At 40.4% G+C, this 22628-nt stretch overlaps 1 protein-coding gene across 26 annotated transcripts in view; it reads right to left on the bottom strand.

Moving 5' to 3' along the window:
- Positions 1–22628, bottom strand: part of nrxn1a (neurexin 1a) — a 245015-nt gene that overhangs the window by 9968 nt on the left and 212419 nt on the right. For 16 of the 26 annotated variants that reach the window (XM_068724314.1, XM_068724438.1, XM_068724363.1 and 13 more), the window contains one exon: positions 3573–3660. In XM_068724314.1, the coding sequence (XP_068580415.1) occupies positions 3573–3660 (88 nt within the window). The remainder of the gene's footprint in view (positions 1–3572; positions 3661–22628) is intronic. The other 10 variants (XM_068724330.1, XM_068724456.1, XM_068724372.1 and 7 more) reach the window with 1 other exon arrangement.

Below are 22628 nucleotides of genomic sequence, written 5' to 3'. Positions count from 1 at the left end.
AATGGAAAATTGCCGTTTTTGTATAGATTAAACAAACACGATATAATGCATCAGTGAGCTCTAGAGGTGCTGTTAGAGAGATTTTGTCGCCAGGCAAGCTGTTTCCAGCATTTATGCTAAACTAAACTAACTGTGCAATATTACTGTTAATAGAAAATATTGCATATGAAAAAAATTATGTATTAACAGTATAAATCCCAACTGTTATTTCCTATTGCATAGATTTGGTGACTAGAATTTGACTGATTTGAACAAATAAGGATGTCTAGCAGCATGAACACTCAGGAGAAACACCAAATGATGAGGAACAAAGGCAGTTGCATGGTAACCTTGGATATGGGTCACTGTGCAGCTGCTGCCCTCCATCAACGGCCTGCATGACGCCAATGAAATGAATCAGGCAGGTAAGAGACATCCGTTCCAGCTGACCCCATGCAGCTCGGCAGCAACCTGTTCCATTAACTTTCACCACGAAAACCGAGGTTGGTACTTGAAAATCAGCACCAACCACCATCTCGACAGAATTCTAATCGGGCTATTTTCACACAACTGAGCGATTTTCCCCAGATGATTGGCCAACACTTCACCGTGGCCTTTAAATTAACACTTTTTTTGTGGAAAAGGATTCTTTTATGCTAAATGTCAGGATTTATATAGCATTTCTTTAACATCAGACTTGCCCTTAAAGGCACGTTAGTTCTCTTGTTACCATTCTGTCTGAGGTGAGATCATATGGGAGCTCAAGCATTTGACACATTTTATTTTCCTTCACAATTTTCACAATAGCCATCACAAAGACAGATGCCCTAATGTGTGCCTGAAATCGTAGCCACAGTAATATTCAGCTCGCACAGCCCTGCTGCTTAGTACATGCACACTCCAGGACGATTACAGATCTCCTTTTACAGATCAGATGTGTTGCAGCATCATGGGTCTGTGTATTCCTCAGTGGTTTCCTGAACCGGAGTGGGTGGGGGGGAAGCGATTCAATTTGCTGCAGTAAGATCTAATCTGAGTCCTGCCGGGTGATAAGCTCTGCTGGTACCACTGGCTTTCCATGGTTTCCGGAGGTAAGAGAAATAAAGTTTACCCGATTGATGTCACTCAACTGCTGATGGGGATTGCGGTGGGACTCCAGATGATACATGGGAAGATCTAAAGCTGACCTTGGGCCACAGATAGCTCACATACAAATCTGCTTCAGAGCTCACCTCTTGGGATCACTTATGCGCCAACATTATCATACGGTATACATGTGCTGTGAAGTCTGAGCACAAGGTTGAGAGAAACAGAGATATCAAGACAGCGTGTGCACATCTGCCGTCTGCTTTTGAGTTGAACAGACGGAACAGAAATTATATATTATTTGTGTCATTAAAAGGAGTTGGTTGAACAGTAATATGAGAAAGTGGTCCCTTTATCTGCGACAGTGGATCCAGTTCTTCATGTACAGCAAACCCGTCAGCGAGTTGGTGAGTGCTTGGCAGAGCGTGTGAATCGTTCTGAATGTAGATATTAATCAGGATACGGTGTTAGACAGCTGCCACCCTGGGAGCCCACAGCTCTGGTGTCAAATCCCCTTCAGTGATCACAGAAGGAGAGGGATACTTTGCTCGGGGAGTGTGCGTCCCTGAGCATCACACAGTTCGCGACTGATGTTTTGGCAGATGCCCTTGTCAAAAAATATCATAATGCAAGCTGCTAGTGTGAATCAGTACGCACACCAATCTCCTGTGTATGGTATTTGACAGAGTTAGCAGATGTACATTGGAATTACCTATTGTGATGCCGCCCAATGGGAGTATCACTCTAATGTGCAGTATGGGAGTTAGCAAAAGCTAATCTTGCGAGTGGAAGGCCAAAGGAACAGGAAGAGAGACAGACTAGAAAGTTGATAGTCTTTGCTGTGGGGCAGACATTAATTTAGTGGAGGTTTTATGACCACATACTGATCGATAGCACATCTAGATGGAGTGGGGGGCCTTGGGTCTGGACTTAATTGTTCTCGGTGCGTCTCATCACTTCAAAATGCATTTGAAAATCCTTCTACTCAAAGGCGGGAGCAAGGGTTAGACTTAATTGCCTTCCGTGTGTGGCAAGGTAAGAGATTAAAAGTTTGGCAGCATTGCAGGGAACAGACAGATATACAATCCCAATTGGTCAGAGTAAAACTAATACAAACCAGGGGAACAGGGAGTGCTTCCTTTTGTTTAAACATATCAGGGGTCTTGAACACACAATAACAACTATGGACAGAAATATATTTGTATTTTATGAAGAGAAACCCCTCATATGTGCCACAATCATAAACTCAAAGGTGTGTCATGTGCAGCTAACGTGAACAATAGTATAGGAAACAACAGGATGAACTCCCACTGCTCGCTGTGAAACTTAATAAACAGCAGTGGGAACCCTCTAACCCAGCATTGGAGTCATGTGGGACTGATAATTACAACTGTGTGTCGTTCAGTCTTTCTGAGAACTTGTCTGTTTGCACATTAAAAAATGCTATGTGCTGACGATGATGAAATAATTTAAACACAGCAATAACAGCTTCTTTGACACATACCAAACACCTTAAGCTGGTGTGAACTACCAGTTATGCCTGCAATTCTCAGTGACAGAGCTGTTCTGATTAAAAGTACTTGGGTGCGTTCTTTCTCAAAGCCAAAGAAGAGGAAGCTAATACCTCGAAACTCATCAGTGTACAAACTGAAAATCAGCATTTTATGTTTAACATTTAAAAAAAAAGAGGAAATTTGGGAATTTTGATGTTGTTGCTGTAAGTTACTGTTAAGAGGTTTGATATCATATCTGTGTCGTAAGTGATTCTACAACCAGCAGCCAGTTAGCTTAGCTTAGCATAAAGACTGGAATCAGGGGGAAACAGCTACCCTGCCATTGTTCAAAAGTACACCAATTTTAAAAAAAGGTAAATTATTATGAAGTAAATACTGTTTTGCTTTTTGAGCTTCACAGGTGGTAGTTAGCGGATTTTGTTACCTTACAGAGCCAGAAAAGATGGCCCGTTTCCAATATTTATGTTAAGCTAAGCTAACCGGCTGCTAACTGTAGCATCATATGTAGTCACATATGAGAGTGAAGTCGATGTTATCAAAATCTCAGCAAGAAAGTAAAATAAAGCATATTTCTCAAAATTTGTAATTATTGCTTTAAGCAAATGTAGTTACAATGTTAGCCCAGCTGACCTTCTATGTCAATTGCAGCATGAGGCTTTTCAGATTTAAAAAAGAAAAAAAAAGTTTTACTGCATTTATATTTTCTATTCCTGAACATTGAAATATAAGAACCAGTAAAATCATACTCAGTGGCAGGATGGAAGTTTCCCAGACAGACCTAATGGATAGCCTCTGGCTTGCTGTATTATGCGGTCGGCGGTAGCCAGAAGAAGAGCAACTCTGCCTCTGAGAAATGTTCAAGCCCTAACTAAAGCTCCACTCTGCTCATTTAAAGTGTGCGTTAGCCTAGAGTGTCTTGGTGGGGGTGGACTATGACACACAGAGACACAGTGACACACCCAGAGAGAAGTAGAATAAAAAGAGATGACTAACCTAACCCACCTGAGCTCGGCTCACAGGGATCAATGTCTTCATCATCGCTCGGACACTCGGCTGATGCCACCAGCAAGTCGTCGGTTGTCTGAAAAGAGAGAAGCACACAGTAGAGCGGTGAGGGCATGAAATACTTAGCTGCATCAACGGGGTAAGATGGCTCCCACTCAGAGCTACCAGAGGGTTAGGTTGAGGACAGCGGGGCAGATGAGATGTGAATCCAGACTGCGACACTGTTTGGCTGCTGGATTTATCTGTCAACACAGTCACACGCTGCCTTGCGCTGTAGCAGCTGCTGCACTGCTTTCCAGGCAACACTATCCTTACAGAAATTAGATCTGATTATTGAGGAACAGTGGAGGCTAAAGTTCACAGCACAATTGTCAACTTGCATGCTCAGTTTGTGCCGCAGTGTGTGGCTTTGCATGGCCCCTCAACAGAACACCTCTGACATTTAGAAGACAAGCAGCCATGAAGGCTTAAAGCAAGAGATGGGAAAACAAAGGGCAGAGCAGCAGAGGTTTAATCAATATCATTTCTTTCGATTGTGATTCAGTATCTCTTTTTCAAAATGAGCATACAAAACAGAGGTGTTTTATTATTCACACCAAAATTCATTTTAGACTATTTTCAATGCATGTCATCACCCAACCAACACAACACATTTGACCCTCTTGAAAAATGGGTAAGGGCAAACAAAAGACCAGAGAAAAAGTATACTGTAAAACATTATACTGCAATGTTCTTTTATAGTCTTGCTTCAGGCCATTTGATCAGCTCTGCGTTAAAGGTCATTTCATTTAAGCATGGCAGCCTCTTCAGGGCCGGGTTAGATTTTCGGTTATGGAGCGCTGCTAAGCAGAATAACCTGCTGCTATACATTTAGCCTTGCACCTCTACTTACCCTCTTTGTACTAATACTTTTAAAACCTAAAATGCAAGACTGACAATATTTACTGCACTTACATTGTCATACTCTCTGGTATGGAGTGTGTATGACAGCCACAAAATAAAAAAAACAAACAGAGAGAAGGGGTGAGAAATGCATTAGGTCCCAAAATTGAAGATGGACCTGGGGTTTTATTCAATTTGTGCCATTATTTCACTGATGTGTGACTGTGCGTCAAACTTGCAAGTTGAATTAGTATTGACTCATCTTAAGGAAATTAAAGGTGATGTCATTTGCTTAACATCCATTTGGCTTCATATAATGCAATTGTATTGCGACTGTAACATCATTTGGACATTCTGGACACGGACCAACATCATCTTTACATAATAGACCTGAAAATGATAAATCAAACCCATTAAGGGAGTTGTGGCGGAGGGCTGTTTTTGGTGCATCTGTGCTGGGTGAGGCCCGGGGAAGCCGTCCAAATGTATATTTAATTTGCTGTGCATGAGGCTGATATACAGTGTCGGCCATCCAGATGGCAAAACCGCCGGATCCTGGAGTGCCACATCCATCACTTCAGCCTTGTGATTTGTTTTTCCTGGCGGGAGATCTTGACACTCTGCACTCACTGGCAGAGGTACGGGAATCAAGTAATCAATACTCCCTCTCTCTTCTTCCCACCTTACCACTCTCATTCTCATTCTCTCTCTCTCTCTTCTCAACTCTGTCCTTCAGATTTATTTGCAAGCAGAGAGGAGGAAGCAATGTGATGTGGGTGTACTAGATGTAGGTTAATTCCCTATAGAATAACTTGGGTGGCGGTGTATGCCCGTTCATATTTACATATTTCTGTTTCCTCATTCAGGTCAGACAGTTACAGCCTGAGGCCTTCAACTTCATCACCGCAGCAAAATGCAATAATGAAACTGGATATTTGTTTATCTCTTTACCAGAGAATCTTTGATTTTATAATGAAAGGTCCAGACATTTTATGAGATGAATCTGCAATTCAAAGCTTCAATTCTGGAGAAAATCGTTCTGCCCTTTAAAAATCTGCATTTCACAGACGTTCTGAAATAACTAAGGATCTGAAATGTGAAATGTGTCACTGCACCTTGATTGAGATTTTCAAATAAGTGACAGGGAACCATGATGTATAACTGTCATAGCACCGCCATAAAAAATGTCATTTCACCCTCCAAGGACAAAGGCAGGTGCAGTTCTGTGTAAGTGTAGCTCAATTGTGCCTGTAAGCCACTTCTACGTCCAATCCTTCTTTGATCTTATCAAAATATCAACCCTATGCTTTACTTTTAAATGAATATTGTGTGTATAGTGGATGTAAGCCTATGAATCAAGGCTAAAATGAATTCGCATGTTACTGGGCGTCAGTCTGCCAGCCAGGATTAGTGTGTAGGTCAACATTTTGATGTGGTCATGACCTGGTTGAAATCCAATAACATTACCAATTCATGGTGTCCTCCTCCAATGCTTGACTTCTTTTTCACCCGTGACAATTCAATGTGGGCTATGTGAGGGGCTTACCATGCAATTTAGCCACTGTGATGAAAACTGAATGGTACCTTTGGTGGGATGTCTGGAAAGGACACTGAAATCTTTGGATATATATAAGGAGAAATAACACAGGCTATGCATGTGGTGATTTTGAGTTAAAAATAAAAGAGGTTTCCTGATCTAAATGGCACCTTTTTTTACATTTTCCAGAAATACTGTATGTGTTTGGGAGAGTTCATTAGCTCAGCAGAGTCAGGTTTACTGATGCGTAGAGCATCATGCCCACAGGGAAGATGCACCAATAGATAAGCGAATAAACAAGATGTACCTGTAGTTCATTTTATGAAGGTACTTCCAAAATGCTAAAAGCAAAGGCTCTGGGCTTGCAAAGCCTCATTAATCTAGCGGTAAAGTGCTGAAGCCATGGTGAACCTAAAGCACAGCTCATTTATCTGCCTGCTCAGAGCAGCAGAGAGCATCCTCCTATGAGATGTACTGAGGAAACCTGGGGAGACAGTTGGGAGTATGAAACACACAATAACGGAAGAAAAAGAGATACTGGAGAAAGAAACCTGCTTTTAGTGTTCATACAAAATGTATGAACGTGTTCATAGTTTCCAGGTACAGTGTCATTTCAAATTCTTTAGGTGTCGGGGGAGTTTTATATACAAAGACAAGGGAAGAAAAATAAATCTTGTCAGACTTTATAGCGGAGTAAAGTTATTGACTGACCTTGGCTCATGCACTGATTGAACCATCAAAGGGGATGTGGACCAGGAAATTCCAACCTGACTCAGCCAAAGGCGCCCTGGTGCTTTCTTTAGCACTGTCACGGCGGTTTTCGATCTCTGACGATTGATAATAGTCCCCCTTAATGAGATGTCTCGGCCAAGCCGTGGTCTACATGCAAGCTCACTAAAGCTTAGTCAGCAGTGTCATTCTGCTAGACACCAGGTTATCTACAAACCTGCAAACACTGATCTGTTCCCCACTAATGCTCAACTACACAGTGTCCAACACCACTTTCTAATATCTACTGTATGGAGTAGGTGGCTTTACTTTAATGCTCTACATTTGTACACTTCTGGCCTGAACGCATGTTTTCTCCTCTTAATCCTGGCAGGGAGAGAGTGGAGGGGAGGACTGCTCTTCAGAGAGGAGGCTGTGTGCTGCTAACCCGGTGCTCAAGAGCAAGAGACACCTTCTCTGTGATAACCTGTCGGCATGTCTCTACGGAGAGCCGTGGGTTTTCACATTGTTTTCTCTCTGGTCTAATTTGATGAATGCTCTCTGGCACACAACATGTCTCTTTGGAGACGAGCTGAAAGTCAGGAGGACACTGAAGGCATCTGAAGGGTTTATCCGAACCATGCCTCTGCTGTCCCGGTAATGTATTCCACTGAGGATGCTTGCTGTTTTCTTTTGCCTCTCTCCTTTCTATCCCCCCCCCCCCCTCGTAAGCCCTGTTTTTGTCCAATATAAGCTCTTGTTTTGCAAATCCCCCTCTCTCTTGTTATATAGCTGATCTGTAACAATAATAAAATTGATGTTTTTTTAACTGAATGTCTGTATTCTGTTGCTTATCAAGACTCGGTGTAAATCCCAATACTTTTTCAGAATTCCAAAAATGCGGTGCTATTATCAGCCAGTCGATTCTGGGTTGATTGAAAAATCTAATAGAAAATGGCTTTGCTCCACACTATCGCAACACATAAAAAACCTTTCTGTCTACTAAACTGCAAGCAAACCTGCAGATTCTGCCTCATAACTTCTTATCTTTCTCTGCGTCTGATCCTTCATTTCCACAGCTCATTTGCTCATACTGCACACAAGCCATTAGACGTAAGCGCCCTACTGAATAACCGCTCCCCACGGTCTGTCACTACTTTTAGGCCATACAAGGAAGACATCACTGATAGAGGTGGACTGCAACATGTAGAATGTTATCTATCAAAGTGTTTGAAATGGCTTTCTTTCTTTTATTCTTATCTTATATATTATACGCATAATGTGTATTTCTCTTACAGATGTAGTGTGTTTGCTGGAATATTATTGCTTCACCAATTATGACACTGAGAATATCTTATTGAAAATATTTAATATTTTGTGTTAGACTTTTGTGACAGAAAAAGAAATAAAAATCAGTACCATTTTTCTACTTTCTTTGTTTTGAATTATTTAACCAGAAGGGCAGTGCAATGCCAGAAAAATGCATGCAAAACATGATTTTTCATACTGTTCTTGATATTGTCCTCATGTTTTTATATTATCTCATGATAATACCGGATAAATCATATCAAGGTTACACTGAGGACTCCACTTGAAGCCAATGCTATAGGTGTTACATATATCTTGTCTGTAATTGGCCCTTGAAGCCAAAGCTCCAACTGCCTCTAAAAGCAGGTGAATCAGTATTCTCTATATGTTCGAACCGTGTGCCATTATTTCTCATGCTGGCTCTGATTTACGATAGTGGCCCGCTAGTGTCCAGACCTGACCAGAGTTGCAGTCTGCACAGACTAATTGGGAGGAGTTTGTTGTCCTAAGCCTCACTCTTGCAGCAACACATCATTAGTGTGCCAGTGAGAGAGAGGTGGAGAGAGGGAGGCGATGGGACGGCTGATAGAAGCGGCTCATGGTTGGACACGGCAGGAATCTACCCATGGCAGCTATCACACTGCAGCAGCGGCTCTTATCAGAACGCCTGATGACATCCAAGTATCTAACTTAGCACCCTGGAACTAGGTCGATGTTGATGAATAATTTAGTCCCAGATGCTCAATAGATTCCAACTGAATAATGAAGGCGTGTGGGCCTTTAAGACTGTGAGTTCAGCTCAGTGTATTGCCTGGCCTTCGCCCACACTCTTCCTACTGCTGGTCTGCCAAGCTGTCAACATCATGGACTCACACAGACACAGACTACAGCAAGGCTGAAAGACAATGGAATGACATTATCATAGCACAGCTGTGTAACATACAGTGAATGATTTATATGTATTCATATGCTGGTCATCTTAAAAACTTTTGAGACATTTTTATTACCTAGGCTTTTTAACAATTCAATTCAAGCTCTAACGTGGGGCTTTATGGTGGCACAACAGATTGCCACTGAGACTGAGTGAGTAGGGAATAGGGGACAACCAGCTGGGTAAAAACGGTGTCTAACTTTCTGCTGTTACCTCGCTGAAGAGGATTTACATCAGATTCTGCAATTATCCGTAAATGGCTAAACAAAGCTTCAAAACAGGAACTTCCAAAAAAAACATCAGTCAATAAACAAAAAAAAATAAATGCAAAAGAGCAACTGCTTGTTACTGAAATATTGTCAAATGAGTTTTTCTGAGCACTGCATTAATCTGTTGTCATACAAAATACAGTCATAATAGCAAAGTTTGAAATTCCTCACTTTTGGACATCACATAACGTTTGAAAGTTAATATGCTGTGCCGCTATTGCTTATGGAGAAGAAAAATTCAAAAACATATAACTAAAAAGATATCATTTTGGAAAATAATAGGCACAGTTGAGATAAACAAGTTTTAAAAACTATCTAGAAATTGTTTGTTAGTATAAGCCTACTTTAAAGCACTGAAACTGCATTGTCATAATTTTTTGACAAACAAACTGTTCTCTCAACAACAATACTGACTTTTGTGACTCCAACAACCGCACTCTAAAGAACATCAAAACATGAGGTCACTAAACTATCCAGAACCACCATCTTTATTATTCAAAACTGTCAGTAATTACCTGAGGCATTTGAGCAGGCCACTGAGGGCATTCTGTAGTGTGATTCTTCAGAGCGCCTGAGAAATTCAAGCAAAAAAAGATGCATGCATTTCTCAAAGGCAATTAACTCAGAGTAATTGGTATCTCCTCCTTTCTGTTTGGTGTTTTTTTCTGCTTGTGTATACCATAGCGTTACACTGGCCGTGGTGGACAGCTGTTTTCACTTGCTAAGTTATGAGACACTGTCCCTTTTGGGAGAAAGGCTTTGCTTTATTTAAAACGAAGCAGCTGTTGCTGCAACTGGACCTCAGGCAGAGTATCAGAGTGTCATTAAAAAAAGAATGGTCGGAGGCTCTCCATCTCCTCCCCTGGTACCCACATGTTTCTGTCTTGCCATACATCTTCCTCAAGGCTTAAGTCACTGCACCCCAGACAGTCTAACAAGGCGCTGGGAGGCAGCTTCGCACACCTGGTACACTCACAGCGCACAGTGTGGAAACATACAAGCATAGTTTCACACAGAAACACACACATGCCAAAGTCGACTGGTTACGACATTTCATTTTTTTTAAATGCCAACAGTCTGGTGGATTCAATCTGTCCAGAATCAGTCCTTTGTTAATGTGTATGTCCTCAACAGAGCACTGGATTTCATTAATACTGAGGTGTGTAAAGGTTGTTGCTAATGTAACAGTCTGTTGATGCATTTCTTATTGTGGGAGGAAAGTCAGAGGAATGAATACAGTAAAACGTCCAGATATTGTGTCTAACACCAAAAAAATTAATTTTCACAAAAAGGCTTGGGAATGAGTGAGCAGTGACAGGGCAATTGCTAGTGTGGTGCACCGGCTAAAATGAAAGGCTGCCTATGAGAGAGGGACACAAAGGGACAGGTAGGGGCTAATGCAGGAGTGTAAAGGTGTACTGTACAAGTGGATATGGATGAGGCAAATACAGAGCTGCTTCAAAATGTACACATGCCTGTGCCCTCATTAAATGCGGTCCCTCTCGGGGACCTGAGAACACTGCTGTGTGAGGACTCCTTTTAATGTGGCTGCTTCAAGGCACTGCTGCGCCGCTTTGTAGATGTTTCGAGTCCCCCCGCAGGACCACGTTCAACTTATTTTCCAGGAACAGTCATCCGCATGGCCTTAATGAAAATTCAACACTTAGCACGGTACGTGATGTGGCTCAGGCACCAAGGTAACCAGGAAAGATGTCTGGCTGCGTGGGCGGAAACACAGTCCATTTCCCAGTCAGTGCCTGCGTCAAACTATCACCATGTCACTCACTGACTCAGAGTGAACCATGTGTGACTGGTGCCCAGTTCCACCCCTCATCCAACCCGAGACTCGAGACATTCTGTGCAACTAACAACAAACAGTTGATATTTTGATTTCTAATTAACCAGGGGGCTCATTATTTATTACTGGGGACATATAAATAATGTGCACACAATATGGACGAGTGCCTGTAGTCACCTCACAGTGCAGAGAGAGTGCACATTGAGCGGCTGCCATGTAGGATACAGCTTCAAGCAGATTATACAGGCGAAGGCTGGATGCCTTCTGCTAGCTACATGCTCTAAATGATAAAATCTTAATATGAAATTCATAACACTATCTGCCTCCATCTACCTCCTACGCTACCCCCTCTTGTTCTCTCATTTCTTCTCTCTTGCCTATGCATAAACACGGCTCCATAGAAGTATATTACATGGTCGACTTTGTCCCTCCCCCTTACCCCTGCTTTCACACTTCTCAGATAAATGAAATCTGTCTGCATTGAAGCATTTTCCCCTCTGGATGCCCTGATATTTTCCTTATCTGAAATCGAATCTGGAGCTCTGTGCACGTCTGTAGCTCGCCTTGGTAGTAATCTGGCCTGAGAGCAGAGAACTGCCCTGGAGGAATATCATACACTAAGGATAAGCTAGCGAGTGAGGGAGGAATAACAATTACCAGAAAATGGCTTGTAATCATGGAGCTTTCTATCTAAATGCTAACATACATCACTTGCCATTTTGGGGAAACTGTTCGGTTCAATCCAAAGCGACTATGAAATTCTTCATTTTCTTGTTCCTTTCCCTCGAAATCTAAAAATAGCTGACAAATATAAGCATGTGCCTGTGTGTGTTTTGAGAAAGAGAGAGAGCGTGAGAGCAAGAGCTATGCAGCTTGGCCACAAATCACTGTCTTCCTGACTTTACCTGCGTCTTGACATGCAGTCCCAGTCCCTCATCAGGTGACAGCAACAAATTTGTCATCTTAATATAGATGCCATCACTGCTGAGATGAATGTAAGCGGGTCTCATTCCCATGTGTAACGTTTGCAAAAACATGACATGAGGAAAGAGGAAGAGAAGCTTTGCCCTACAACAGCAGACCAGGTCGCCTGTAGCTCCCACAGAGCGTCATCATAACCAGATTCCTGTCCTCCAGGTCTGGATGTGTCATTCACAAAGGCCCAGTGCTATAAACTAATGAGCAAGGCTCTCATTCAGAAAAGACACAGTGATACATTTCAGGGAAATCAAAAATTTCAATAATAGAAAGTCTCAATTGGCAGCATTTATGGAGTCTCTCAAGGAAAATAGACTTTTCATCACGAACCGTCCCCCTGTTGTAATACCAGATTGGACCTGCCTTTGATTATTTATAGATAGTTTTTATTTTTTATTTTGACCTGTCATTCAGCTTTGGACTTCCAAAAATATGCTTTCATTTTTATTTGCTCTCATTTATCTTTAAAGAAATAAAACATTGATGCGACTTTCGTGCATGTCTGAATGCTTAATATAAAGATACAGTCGGCAGCCATTTAGCTTAACTTAACACAAAGACTGGAAACTGGGAGAAATAGCTAACTTGACTGTGTTCGAAGATAACATAATTCACTTACCAGCACTGCTACAGCTCACCAATCAGTACATTTTAATCCGAACAAAAACCAAAGTGTAAACACCCCCCCCCCCCCCTTTTTTCCAGTCTTTGTGCTAAGCTGAGCTTACTGGCTGTAACTTCATATTTACTGTACAAACATGAGAACTGAACATCTAACTCTTGGCAAGAGTGGAAATATTTCCCAAACTAACTATCTAACTACTCATTTAAACAAAGTTAGATTCCAAATGTAAGCACTCGTTTGCTTGATTGAGTTACATTCCTTCCCAAGGCCATTTCTCCATTACTCTCTTCTCTTGTCCACTTGCCTAACAAACAAACAGGCTTCATTTGCTGGCATGCGGATGTCTTTATTTCATTTCTGTACCTCCTGGAATGTGTTTTACCTTAATTCAATCTATGTGGTAATGATGTTAGTGTATATTAACCCCGCCTTCCATCCCTGAACTTGCCTTTATTATACTAGATCTGGTGTTCAAAATCAGAAGATGGCTGCTCCCGAAACAGAAGCAGCCATCTTGATGTGTGTACAGTATGATCTTTATCTAAGCTGTAGAATCAGTTAGCACGCTGGTATGAAACTCCAGATACAGAAAATTAGATAGAACGTAGATTTACACTCAAGTCAAGGTCTTCTGGTTTACTAATGTTCTTTGCAACCAAATACATTTTCTACAACTGACGGGATGAATAAATGGTTTCATCTGAAGATAAAACAAGACTATAATGTCTGTTTTGGTGAGAACTAAAGTGATAAATTTGACAGGCATTGCTTGTATCGTAAATAAAGGAGCTTTTGGATGCATAAGCCCGTGTCAGTTTATGCCTGACACTTTCTACCAGCTTTTGAGAAAATTATTTTTAAAAGTGAAGAGAGCTCAGAACAGCTCAGTGAGCAGTTGGCAGAGAGCTTGTGTTCATGAATTTGATGTATAAACCAGCTGATCGCAGAATCTTGCAGGTGGGAGCAATGCACCGTAGGACAAATTGTATCTTATGTTCAACAGTTGGCCCAGGACTATTTTGTGTTTCTACAAATCATACTGTACCACCAAATGTCCTGAGAGACAACAATATGGTCTATAAAACATGCTGTAAAGCTGTCAGTGTCAGTATCTCCTCCACGCACAATCCAACACTTTATGAAACAGAGACAACATTCACACTGCGTAGGTTTCATTTTTGTCATCCAAACAGACTAAGTGGGAATATCTGTAGTCCTCTGTAATGCTGCCAGTAGTGCAAAAGCAAAGATGCTTCTTTGTTGCCTATCTTAATAATGGCAACATGCATGAAGCACTTGGCTGTAACAATTTTAGAAGCCTTTAAAACAAGCAAACAGGAAATAAAGCACCAACTGAGGACAAGGCATCTTGGGGCCCTAAGCAGGCTAATTTTAAATTCTTGTACCTGCCGCAGACGAGCCTGTCTCCGCCGTGCAAAAAAGTGCAAACATTTATCAAATCACGTGAACACACGTCAACACACACTGGCATGTTTGTGTTCACCCCTGCCAAGGTGGACTGGATCAACGAGTCACATGGACTCTATGTGTACAACACAGTGTTGAAGGGCAGCTACCATAATGGCCCCCGGTGAGGCTCAGATGATGGATATGGTCTGTCGCTGGGAGTGAACGCCACAGCCCGGGGCCACCGTGGGTCTACGGCGTTACCTTCTTTGCCATCTGTCAGCACTGGGTGGGCATAAACCCATGACTTGGGCCTGGGGCAGAACACACCAGGACCACCTTCAACAGCACACAACTCACTTTAGGGACAAGGTGGGGAGGTCAGCAAGACACACGAGTGCCGCACTGGAGAGCTGTCTATCTACATATTCTGCAATTCAACCCGTTTCTGCTCTCATCTAATGATTGTTACACATACATACATGGTTTTCAGTTTCTTCAGCTTGGAAAGGTGGTGACACCAGGCCTTTTAATAACAGAATATATGACAATAAATACAAAAATGAATCGTGAAGCGTCAGTGAAGCAAGCCATTTGATATGAATTGCTGTTTTTTCCCTCAAGCTTAGAGCATCTCAGTAGCATGATGGTCAATCCCATACATCTGCATTGCAAGGGAAATCTTATCCAGAGGATGTTTTCATTCTGTGAATAGTTGAAGGCACCACAACCTCACAGGGCACTGACACTCTAAGCTGAACACTGCAGTCCATGAGACAGTTAGGTTAGGTGTACGACGCTGAATGGAATAGGTCTCATCCAACATCACTGAATCCTTCTTCCTGTTACTGTGGATCATTCTGAGTTTCCCAAGTAACCTCTCTGCTTGCCGTGCATGTGGTTTTGAATTGGTAGAAGTTAGAACAGGTAGAAGTTAGAAAATAAAAGTGTGTCTGCTTTTCATTGAAAAGTGAGATCTGCGTCTAGATGAGTTTAGGAAAGCAGTTCCACTTTGTTTGCAATGTGACGAGCAATTCCTTTTAATACAAATACAAAAAGGAGACTAGAGAGAGATAAAAACAATAATCTTTTCAAATCATTAATTTCCTATTTAGCTCCACTCGGTGCGGGCATGAATGTTAAAATCTGGCTCTGATTTAAAATGAGTTGATCATGTTATCACGTGAAATAAGGAAAATTAAGTAGGGTCTGGCTGATCTGAAAGTAATGCGAACTTTGATAAATGTTGGAGAATTCTTCAGAGGAGAACTTCCTTGATTTAAAACATTTTACTGTTTAATTTTGTTTTTACACTAAATCAGACTTTCAAATTAAGAATAAATTGATACCAATTCACTCTATTTCTTCACATACAAATAATAAAGTAAATCCAAGCCAAATATTTCTCTAATTAAATATGCACCAACCACAAAAGGAGGAAATAAACATGTAGAGGATAAAAAGAGATGAGGAATAGTTTGATATTTACTTTAGGACTTTTCAAAACCAAGATTTCAACACAATTCAATTCTGATAGGACTAGGGTCCATGTGGGTTATTACCACCCACGTCTGTGGGAGATAGGCTGGGCAGACTCTGCATTTAATTTAACCGTCATCTGAGTTTGCTGGTGGACAAATAGAATACCATTGACATTCAACGGCCTGGTATCTTTCCTCCATCTCTACGACTTTCAACAAAAAGCAATAAAAGTCATCTTAAAAAAGAACCCGTCCTTCACAAAATTCAGCAGTGAGAATGATGTGTGCTGGATATGAGTCGTGATCACATGGCTGACACCAGCTCAAACACAGATGGGTAAAACTCCTAATGCCATGAAATGAACAAACAAAGTCAACCCATGCTTTTTATTCTGAAATAAAATGAGCAGGAGCCTTCATCTTAACTGCCAGCGATTCAGAACACAGTTACGCCTTTCTTGTTAAATGGTTGCATTTCTTCCATTATTTGACGAGAATAGTGCTTTTTGAATAGTTGATAATATGTCTGTCAATCAAAAACAACTTACTGTACTATTGTGAGCAGTTTGTGTTCTTAAATCTTGGTAAAACATAAATGAAATGGAAGGAATCTGGTGACCATCTTGCTCTTAGAGAAGACAGCCAAAAGACAAAAACAAAAGGCTTATCTTGAACTATAACAAAGGTAGACCAAAAGAGTCTGCAAGTAGAGCCAGATCTATGCAAAGGCATCTAGGCACATGCCTCGGGCCTCCTTGCCACTAGGGGCCCAGTTGCTCTGTTGTTCCCTAAACGTCGGCAGGCAGCTTGCGTTGTAATATATTGCTAAACATTCAGTAAACGTATATCAATTATGAAGCATATTAGCGCAGAACCACTGAATCTCATTTTCCGTAGTAGTAGTATTTGTTTTTGTTTGATGCGGCAAAATGAATTAGCCAATTCACAATTCTCTGGCAATGATAATGTGGCAGTTAAAGGTAATTTTGGTAGTTTACCAAATCTTAAAACGTGCATGTAGGGGGTCTGCCTAGTGTAATCCATCCATTTAATCCAGCTCTGTTTGCAAATTAGCAATGTAAGCTTACCATTACTATCTTAACAACCTGCAAGTTAGGGTGTAGTCATTGTCACAGGGTCTGCTTTTATTTCTCAAGTTCTGAACCTAAATTTGGGCACTGCTGGGGAGGCTACAACTAAAGTCAAGTTACAGGTACTCTGGGGGGAAATACCTTATGCATTTTTCAAGACAAGCTGTTAGACAGTGCATTCCCAGTTCAATTACCCAATAACCTTTGGGTAGCATTGGTATTCTCAAAATCTTGTGATGTTTCCTGTAGTAGTAGTAGTGAGCCATTTCTTACAGGAAGTAGTGGAGCAGTGCGACCAATTGCTAATTTGCTACATCTAATTTTCTCTTGAAGAAAGAAAAGCTTAAAAACTATTGTGCCACTTTTTTATCTTTTGATTCATAAGGAAATAGAGCAGCCGCTTGGTTTGACAGTATGAAGTAGAGAGAGAGTCAGGTGTATCCTCCGGGACAGTGACCTGTCCCGGAGGATACACCTGACTCTTGAGAGCTGTTCAGGGGGGGGGGTCTCTTTTTGCTCCATTCTGTCAACCTCCTACTGCAGGTGGGGCTCCCTCAATTGACTTAACGCTACTGACATTTAAAAGTCATCGCATATAAATGTAAAAGAAAATATTCCTTTCTCTTTCATTGGTGTCTGTTTAACAGCATAACTGCACTCGTCTACCAAACAGCATAAAAATGACAACGTTGGTCTCGGTGTTGCCTTTTTAATGAACCACAGTGGCAAACAATGCATGACCGGGAACCTAGACTATACTACTTCTTACAAGTTCAGAATTTGTGCAGCTGAAAAGAGAACTGAATTAAATTTAAATTAATGTGAGTGATGCCAATCAGTCTAATCATAAGTGACTTCAAAAAGGCTTTTCTGTCTACTGTACGTTTACAAAAGTTTGAATTCAATTACAACAGGTAGAACATGAGTCTGCAGGATTTGTCTTTCTTTGGATCGTGGTTTTAAATATTTGGTTTTGATGTTGACTTGCTCATATTCAAAATGTAACAGTAGATCATGTATTCAAAATTAATGAAGACTGGATCATCCTTAAGATCATATCCAAGTATCATATCTTGTAGCAGAATTAAAGAACCTGCACTGCATGAGTGCAGTTGCCTGAGTAGTGCATAATACCCAAGATAAGTCTCAGGTCTGAGTATTGATGCATGCAGGATTAGTATAAAATCTAGGCTGTGCAGACTTATTACAGCCTTAGCTTGTAAAACAATAATCCCTACCGGTATCAAGACAATCACAACAATGCCTGAAGGTAGTAGCAGATAGAAATAAAGGGACACAGTGCTTGGATGATAATAAAAGAAGAGAAGCTGCAAACTGAGCAGTTATTGGATACTAAGTTGCAGAAGACTTTTCACCACAAGATTACTGTGACACTAAGTTTATTATAGTGTGTTTGTAGGAGCCAGCGAAGAGGCTACAGGGTTCTCAAACACTGCACTGAAAGTGTAGCAGTGCAGCATGCCAGTCTTCAATTATCGCTGTGAATTATAGAGAGGCCAGGTTTTTGCCCCTCGTCTCAGGGCCCCAGACAAACAGAGCCACTACAAGCCAGTTCAGCCGGAACTGAACCATGTGCTGTGAGTGCAAATGAAATTGCCCACACAATGTGTTTTGAATGTTCCTCACTTCCCCTGAACGACCATTACACCAACCTCACCTAGGGTTAATTCAGAAATAGAAGGGCCAATTGGCTATTTGGTGGCAATGATGTGACATAGTGGCCATTCATTCCCCCCAGGGACAGGCTATAATCTGCATTTCTTGAATGCAGCAACAAGCTCCGAAACAGAAATTGCACTCAGCAAAAAGGTTATGAAAGAAATATGGCAAGCATGAAATGTGCAATTCTACTGTGTGATGTGTTTAAAAAATACTGTATTATATTGGCTGGAATACAAGACAACGCTTTGAAAAAGTGCGTTTGATATTTAAGTGCCCACGTTTTTGGTTCTGAGTGAATTTAGAAAATGATGGTTTGTTGTGAAATTTCTTACAGATATTTAAGGTTCCTTGAGTATGCATTTTAATAATTTTGCGGGCACCAGTGATGGATGCAAATATAAGTATATCTGTAGTACCAACAAACCTATGAAATTCCCATCAATCTGAGTATTATTTTTTGTTTAGTGCTCAACAGTAAATGTTAGCATGCAAACTAAAATGGTGAACCTAGTGAATATCAATTTCTCAGCATGTTAGCATTGTAAATGTGGGTGTGTTGGCATGCTGATGTTAGCACTGCTATGCCTATGTACAATCTCACAGAAGCGCTAGAATGGCTGGTTTTATTGTACATTTTTATGGCCTTGTGATACATTTTTATATCACATTTTCTAACATATCAAAAGGGAAGAAATAAGCAATAAAAAGTGAAATCACCATATTAAAATCCAATAAAAAAAAGACTGGGAAACCACTATCGTGTGACTGCTACATTGAGTCAAGTGTTACTAATTATATTATAAAACGGAAATAAGTAATGTGTGGGTATTAAAAAGGTAGAAACTAATCGTTTATCAAAAAATAACACACCAAATTTTGTTTTCTACAAACTAAACATTCCCAAAACACAGTCACAGGTCTGTAACTTTACTGTATATACTGTAAGACCTTATCATACAGCATTGTTCACCTGGAGTTTTATGTCCTTGTGTCTCTCCATGATGCTCAAGCCATCACCAACTTCAGAGAATGTTGCTGCAGACAGCACTGGCGGTGGATGGCAGCCTCACACTATGGCTGCTTGTGAGATTTATATACTGTATGTCTGCTGGCCAGGGTTGATAATACAGAGCAATGCAGGTGAGGATCCATCACTGTCAAGAGCTCTCAATGGCTCCTCCAGATAGCAGGCTTTCGTCTTTTTTTTTTAGCTGGGAGGGTCGCAGCTACAAAGGGCGCTAGCTCTTATCCTTGAGTGGTTTTGATTAACCATCATCTGGTGTTAAATGCTAACTTTCTACAGCTTGACATTTTCTTTCATTTCGTCCACCAGCAATTTAAAAAGCTGCACACAACATGTTGTTGTATTGGTTTGGATTCCATGTATTACTTATTTAATACATCAAAATGATATTCAGCACATTTACAGCAGTTGCCAAGTGTTACTTAAATATATATTAAAAAAGAGCAATGTCTGCATAGATTCCACAACTTTTTTGAAAAACTACAATTACCGCCTTGCGGTTGTATTCCTCTGCCAACCTAACATGTTGGAGTTTACATCCGTGTCTTTCCAAAATAGCATCACTACATTTTATCTTAATAGACATTTGTGTAAAGTTGTCATAATTAGTATATGTATTCTTGAGTTAAGGCCAAAAACATGTTGAGAGGTCACATTAACTTATGATCACTAAATTCTAATAATTTCATCCTTGAGTCCAAGTGGACGTTTGCACCAAACTTGAAGAAATTCGCTCAAGGCATGAATGAGATATCGCGTTAACAAGAAAAGGACGTATGTGAGGTCATTGACCTTTAACCTCCAAAAACAAATCAGTTCTTCCTCCAGGTGGACACGGAGGGACGAACAAACCAAAAACATAATGGGCCTCATCATGACCCATGCCTGTTAGTGAATCATAATAGTTCTAAATTGATTGGCTTATGTGCATAATTGGCAGCATACTGCCACGCCCCCATTTCTCTACATAAGAAAATATGTTTGCCTGGATTTGTCATGAAGAAAGCGGTTCAATTGTTGTTAATGAGAGAAACTTGGCCTCTACTTAAAATATAAAACAACTACTGAAGAAACTGAGGCAATAGTGTCCGAGGTGGAAAGCAGAAAAGGCACAGTTTTCTGACGTTCTTCCAAAGAGTAACGATGATAAAAATCATTTTTTTAAATGTCAATTTTAAATGTATCTTCTTTCAATAAATTTTGACTTTTGGTGCTATTGAAAATGTTTGGATCACCGTAGGAAACAACGCAGCCACACAACTGAAGATATTCTCCTTCAATCCATATTTGTTGGCATTTAGCCTTTAAAAAACAAAGTTTTCACTGTGGTCAATAACTGTTGCCTGCTTGCCGGCACGCTCCTGTATTAACTGGGCGGTCAAGCAGAAATCTAATGGCACCATAAATTACATTTGTATAACCATAATAACATCAAATCATATTTTTCTTTTTTGTTGGTGTGATGGCGCCATAAAATATGACGCGGGGCATAAGAATTGAGCTATCACACAAATTAAACTGATTAAAATATTTGCTTAAGGACCATGGAGGCAGATTAACAAAAGCTAGGTCACCATTAAACTCATAGTGCCTGACCGTTGGCAGCCAGTGGTGTAATGTAACTAAGTGTATTCAAGTGTTGTACCCAAGTACAATTCTTTGGTGCTTGTCCTTTTACTTTTCTGCTATTTTATACTTCTAATCAACTACATCTCAGAGGGAAATATTGTCCTTTCACTACACTGCATTTAACAGCCTCTTATTAGGATCTTAAAAATCTATAATGATCCTATAAAACACAACGGATTGTTATAAAGTGAATTAAGCCACCTTATAGTATATATATAAAGTGAGTAAAATCAGCTCAGTTGGCTATAATTTTTAATGCTGCTTGCATGTTAATGCATCAATACATATAAACAAATAGTAATACATATAAAAATGTAACACTGAGCATGTATATTTTTACTTGTAAGGTTTTGAATGCGTGAGTTTTACTTGTAAATGAGTATTTTTAAACTGTGGTACTTCAACTTTCAGTCAAGTAAGGGAGTACTTCTTTCACCTTTGTAGGCAGCTAGTGTTGCCTTTAGACCTGTGTGGGTTTGCAATTTGGCTTCATAATTTACATCAGCAGGTATAGTACCGGCTATTTCAAATTGGTTCTGCAATTAGCACAAAGAAAGTTTACTTTGGGGAATCACAAATTCTCCCAAGCAATAACTAAATAAAGCAGAGGTCGGAATAGTCTAAAATATATCTGAAGAGAAGCAAGTAGCACTTCTAGATATATTTGTACGGTAGCTGGTCCATTGTTTGTGAATGCGTGCAGAATTACATTATGGTTTAATTTATTTGGATATGACCAGGCACTGCTATAGGGAGCAGACAATTCATTAAGACATGACAGTCAGCCTCATACAGTAAGCTACCTTCTCTACATAGGGCAGGAAGGATGGCGAACAAAAAGCAACTACAGACACTATTTGACAGAGTGTAGAATACTTTAGTCGGGAAACCTCAAGATATTATGTAAAATAAAGGTAACACCAAGACTATGCCTATTTAGTATCTCTGTATTTAAGTGGGTTGCAAATCCTGGAATTAAATTAATCCAGTATACCTCAAGCAAAGGGGGGATTCTAATAACTATTAAAATAACAATTCTGACTCATCAGCTTTTCCTATGCTTCATTTCTATCCTGATTAGACCAGTGAGCTCTAAGATGATAATATTCTTTGTTAATAAAGCATGAGAGGACACCCAGTGGTTTGCGAAGAATGACATTAATGTAATGCTACCCATAAGCCAAGGCCCACAGTATTTAATAACAATAAAACCCCAGTTGAGCATTTAGAGAACTTTTTGATAGGGCACCTGAGAAGCCAGACCCTTCAAAATCATTACGCTAATGATGATTAGCACTGGCTTTACCCTCTAGGAGATAAGTGGGCTAGTGCAAGAAGACATACCCTACATCTACAGAGCCAGAGACACTGAAATAATTATTTGTGCTGGCATTTTGACCATGTGTGCACAGCAAGACAGCAGCGTCGCATGCTAACTTTTTTTTTATTGAAAGCATGTATCAACAGAGACTAGGGATTATGCAACTGATTACTGTATTAAGATCTGTTTCATTGAGTATTCTCTCATCATTGCAATCCTGTGGACATCTGGGTTTTTTTTGTCGAACTGAGCACAAATTTGTAAAATGTAAACTTTTAACGAGAAATTACATAATAATCTATAACATTTTAGATTGTCAGATCAAAATCCCTCTTCTCTGTCTGTCAAACCTCCTGCACTCATGGGCGTGTG

Source organism: Cebidichthys violaceus, unplaced genomic scaffold, assembly GCF_023349555.1.
Source record: "Cebidichthys violaceus isolate CVI_PGR_0920_01 unplaced genomic scaffold, fCebVio1.0.p SCAF_10, whole genome shotgun sequence".
Lineage (NCBI taxonomy): Eukaryota > Metazoa > Chordata > Actinopteri > Perciformes > Stichaeidae > Cebidichthys > Cebidichthys violaceus.
This window is presented reverse-complemented; position numbering and strand designations above follow the sequence as displayed.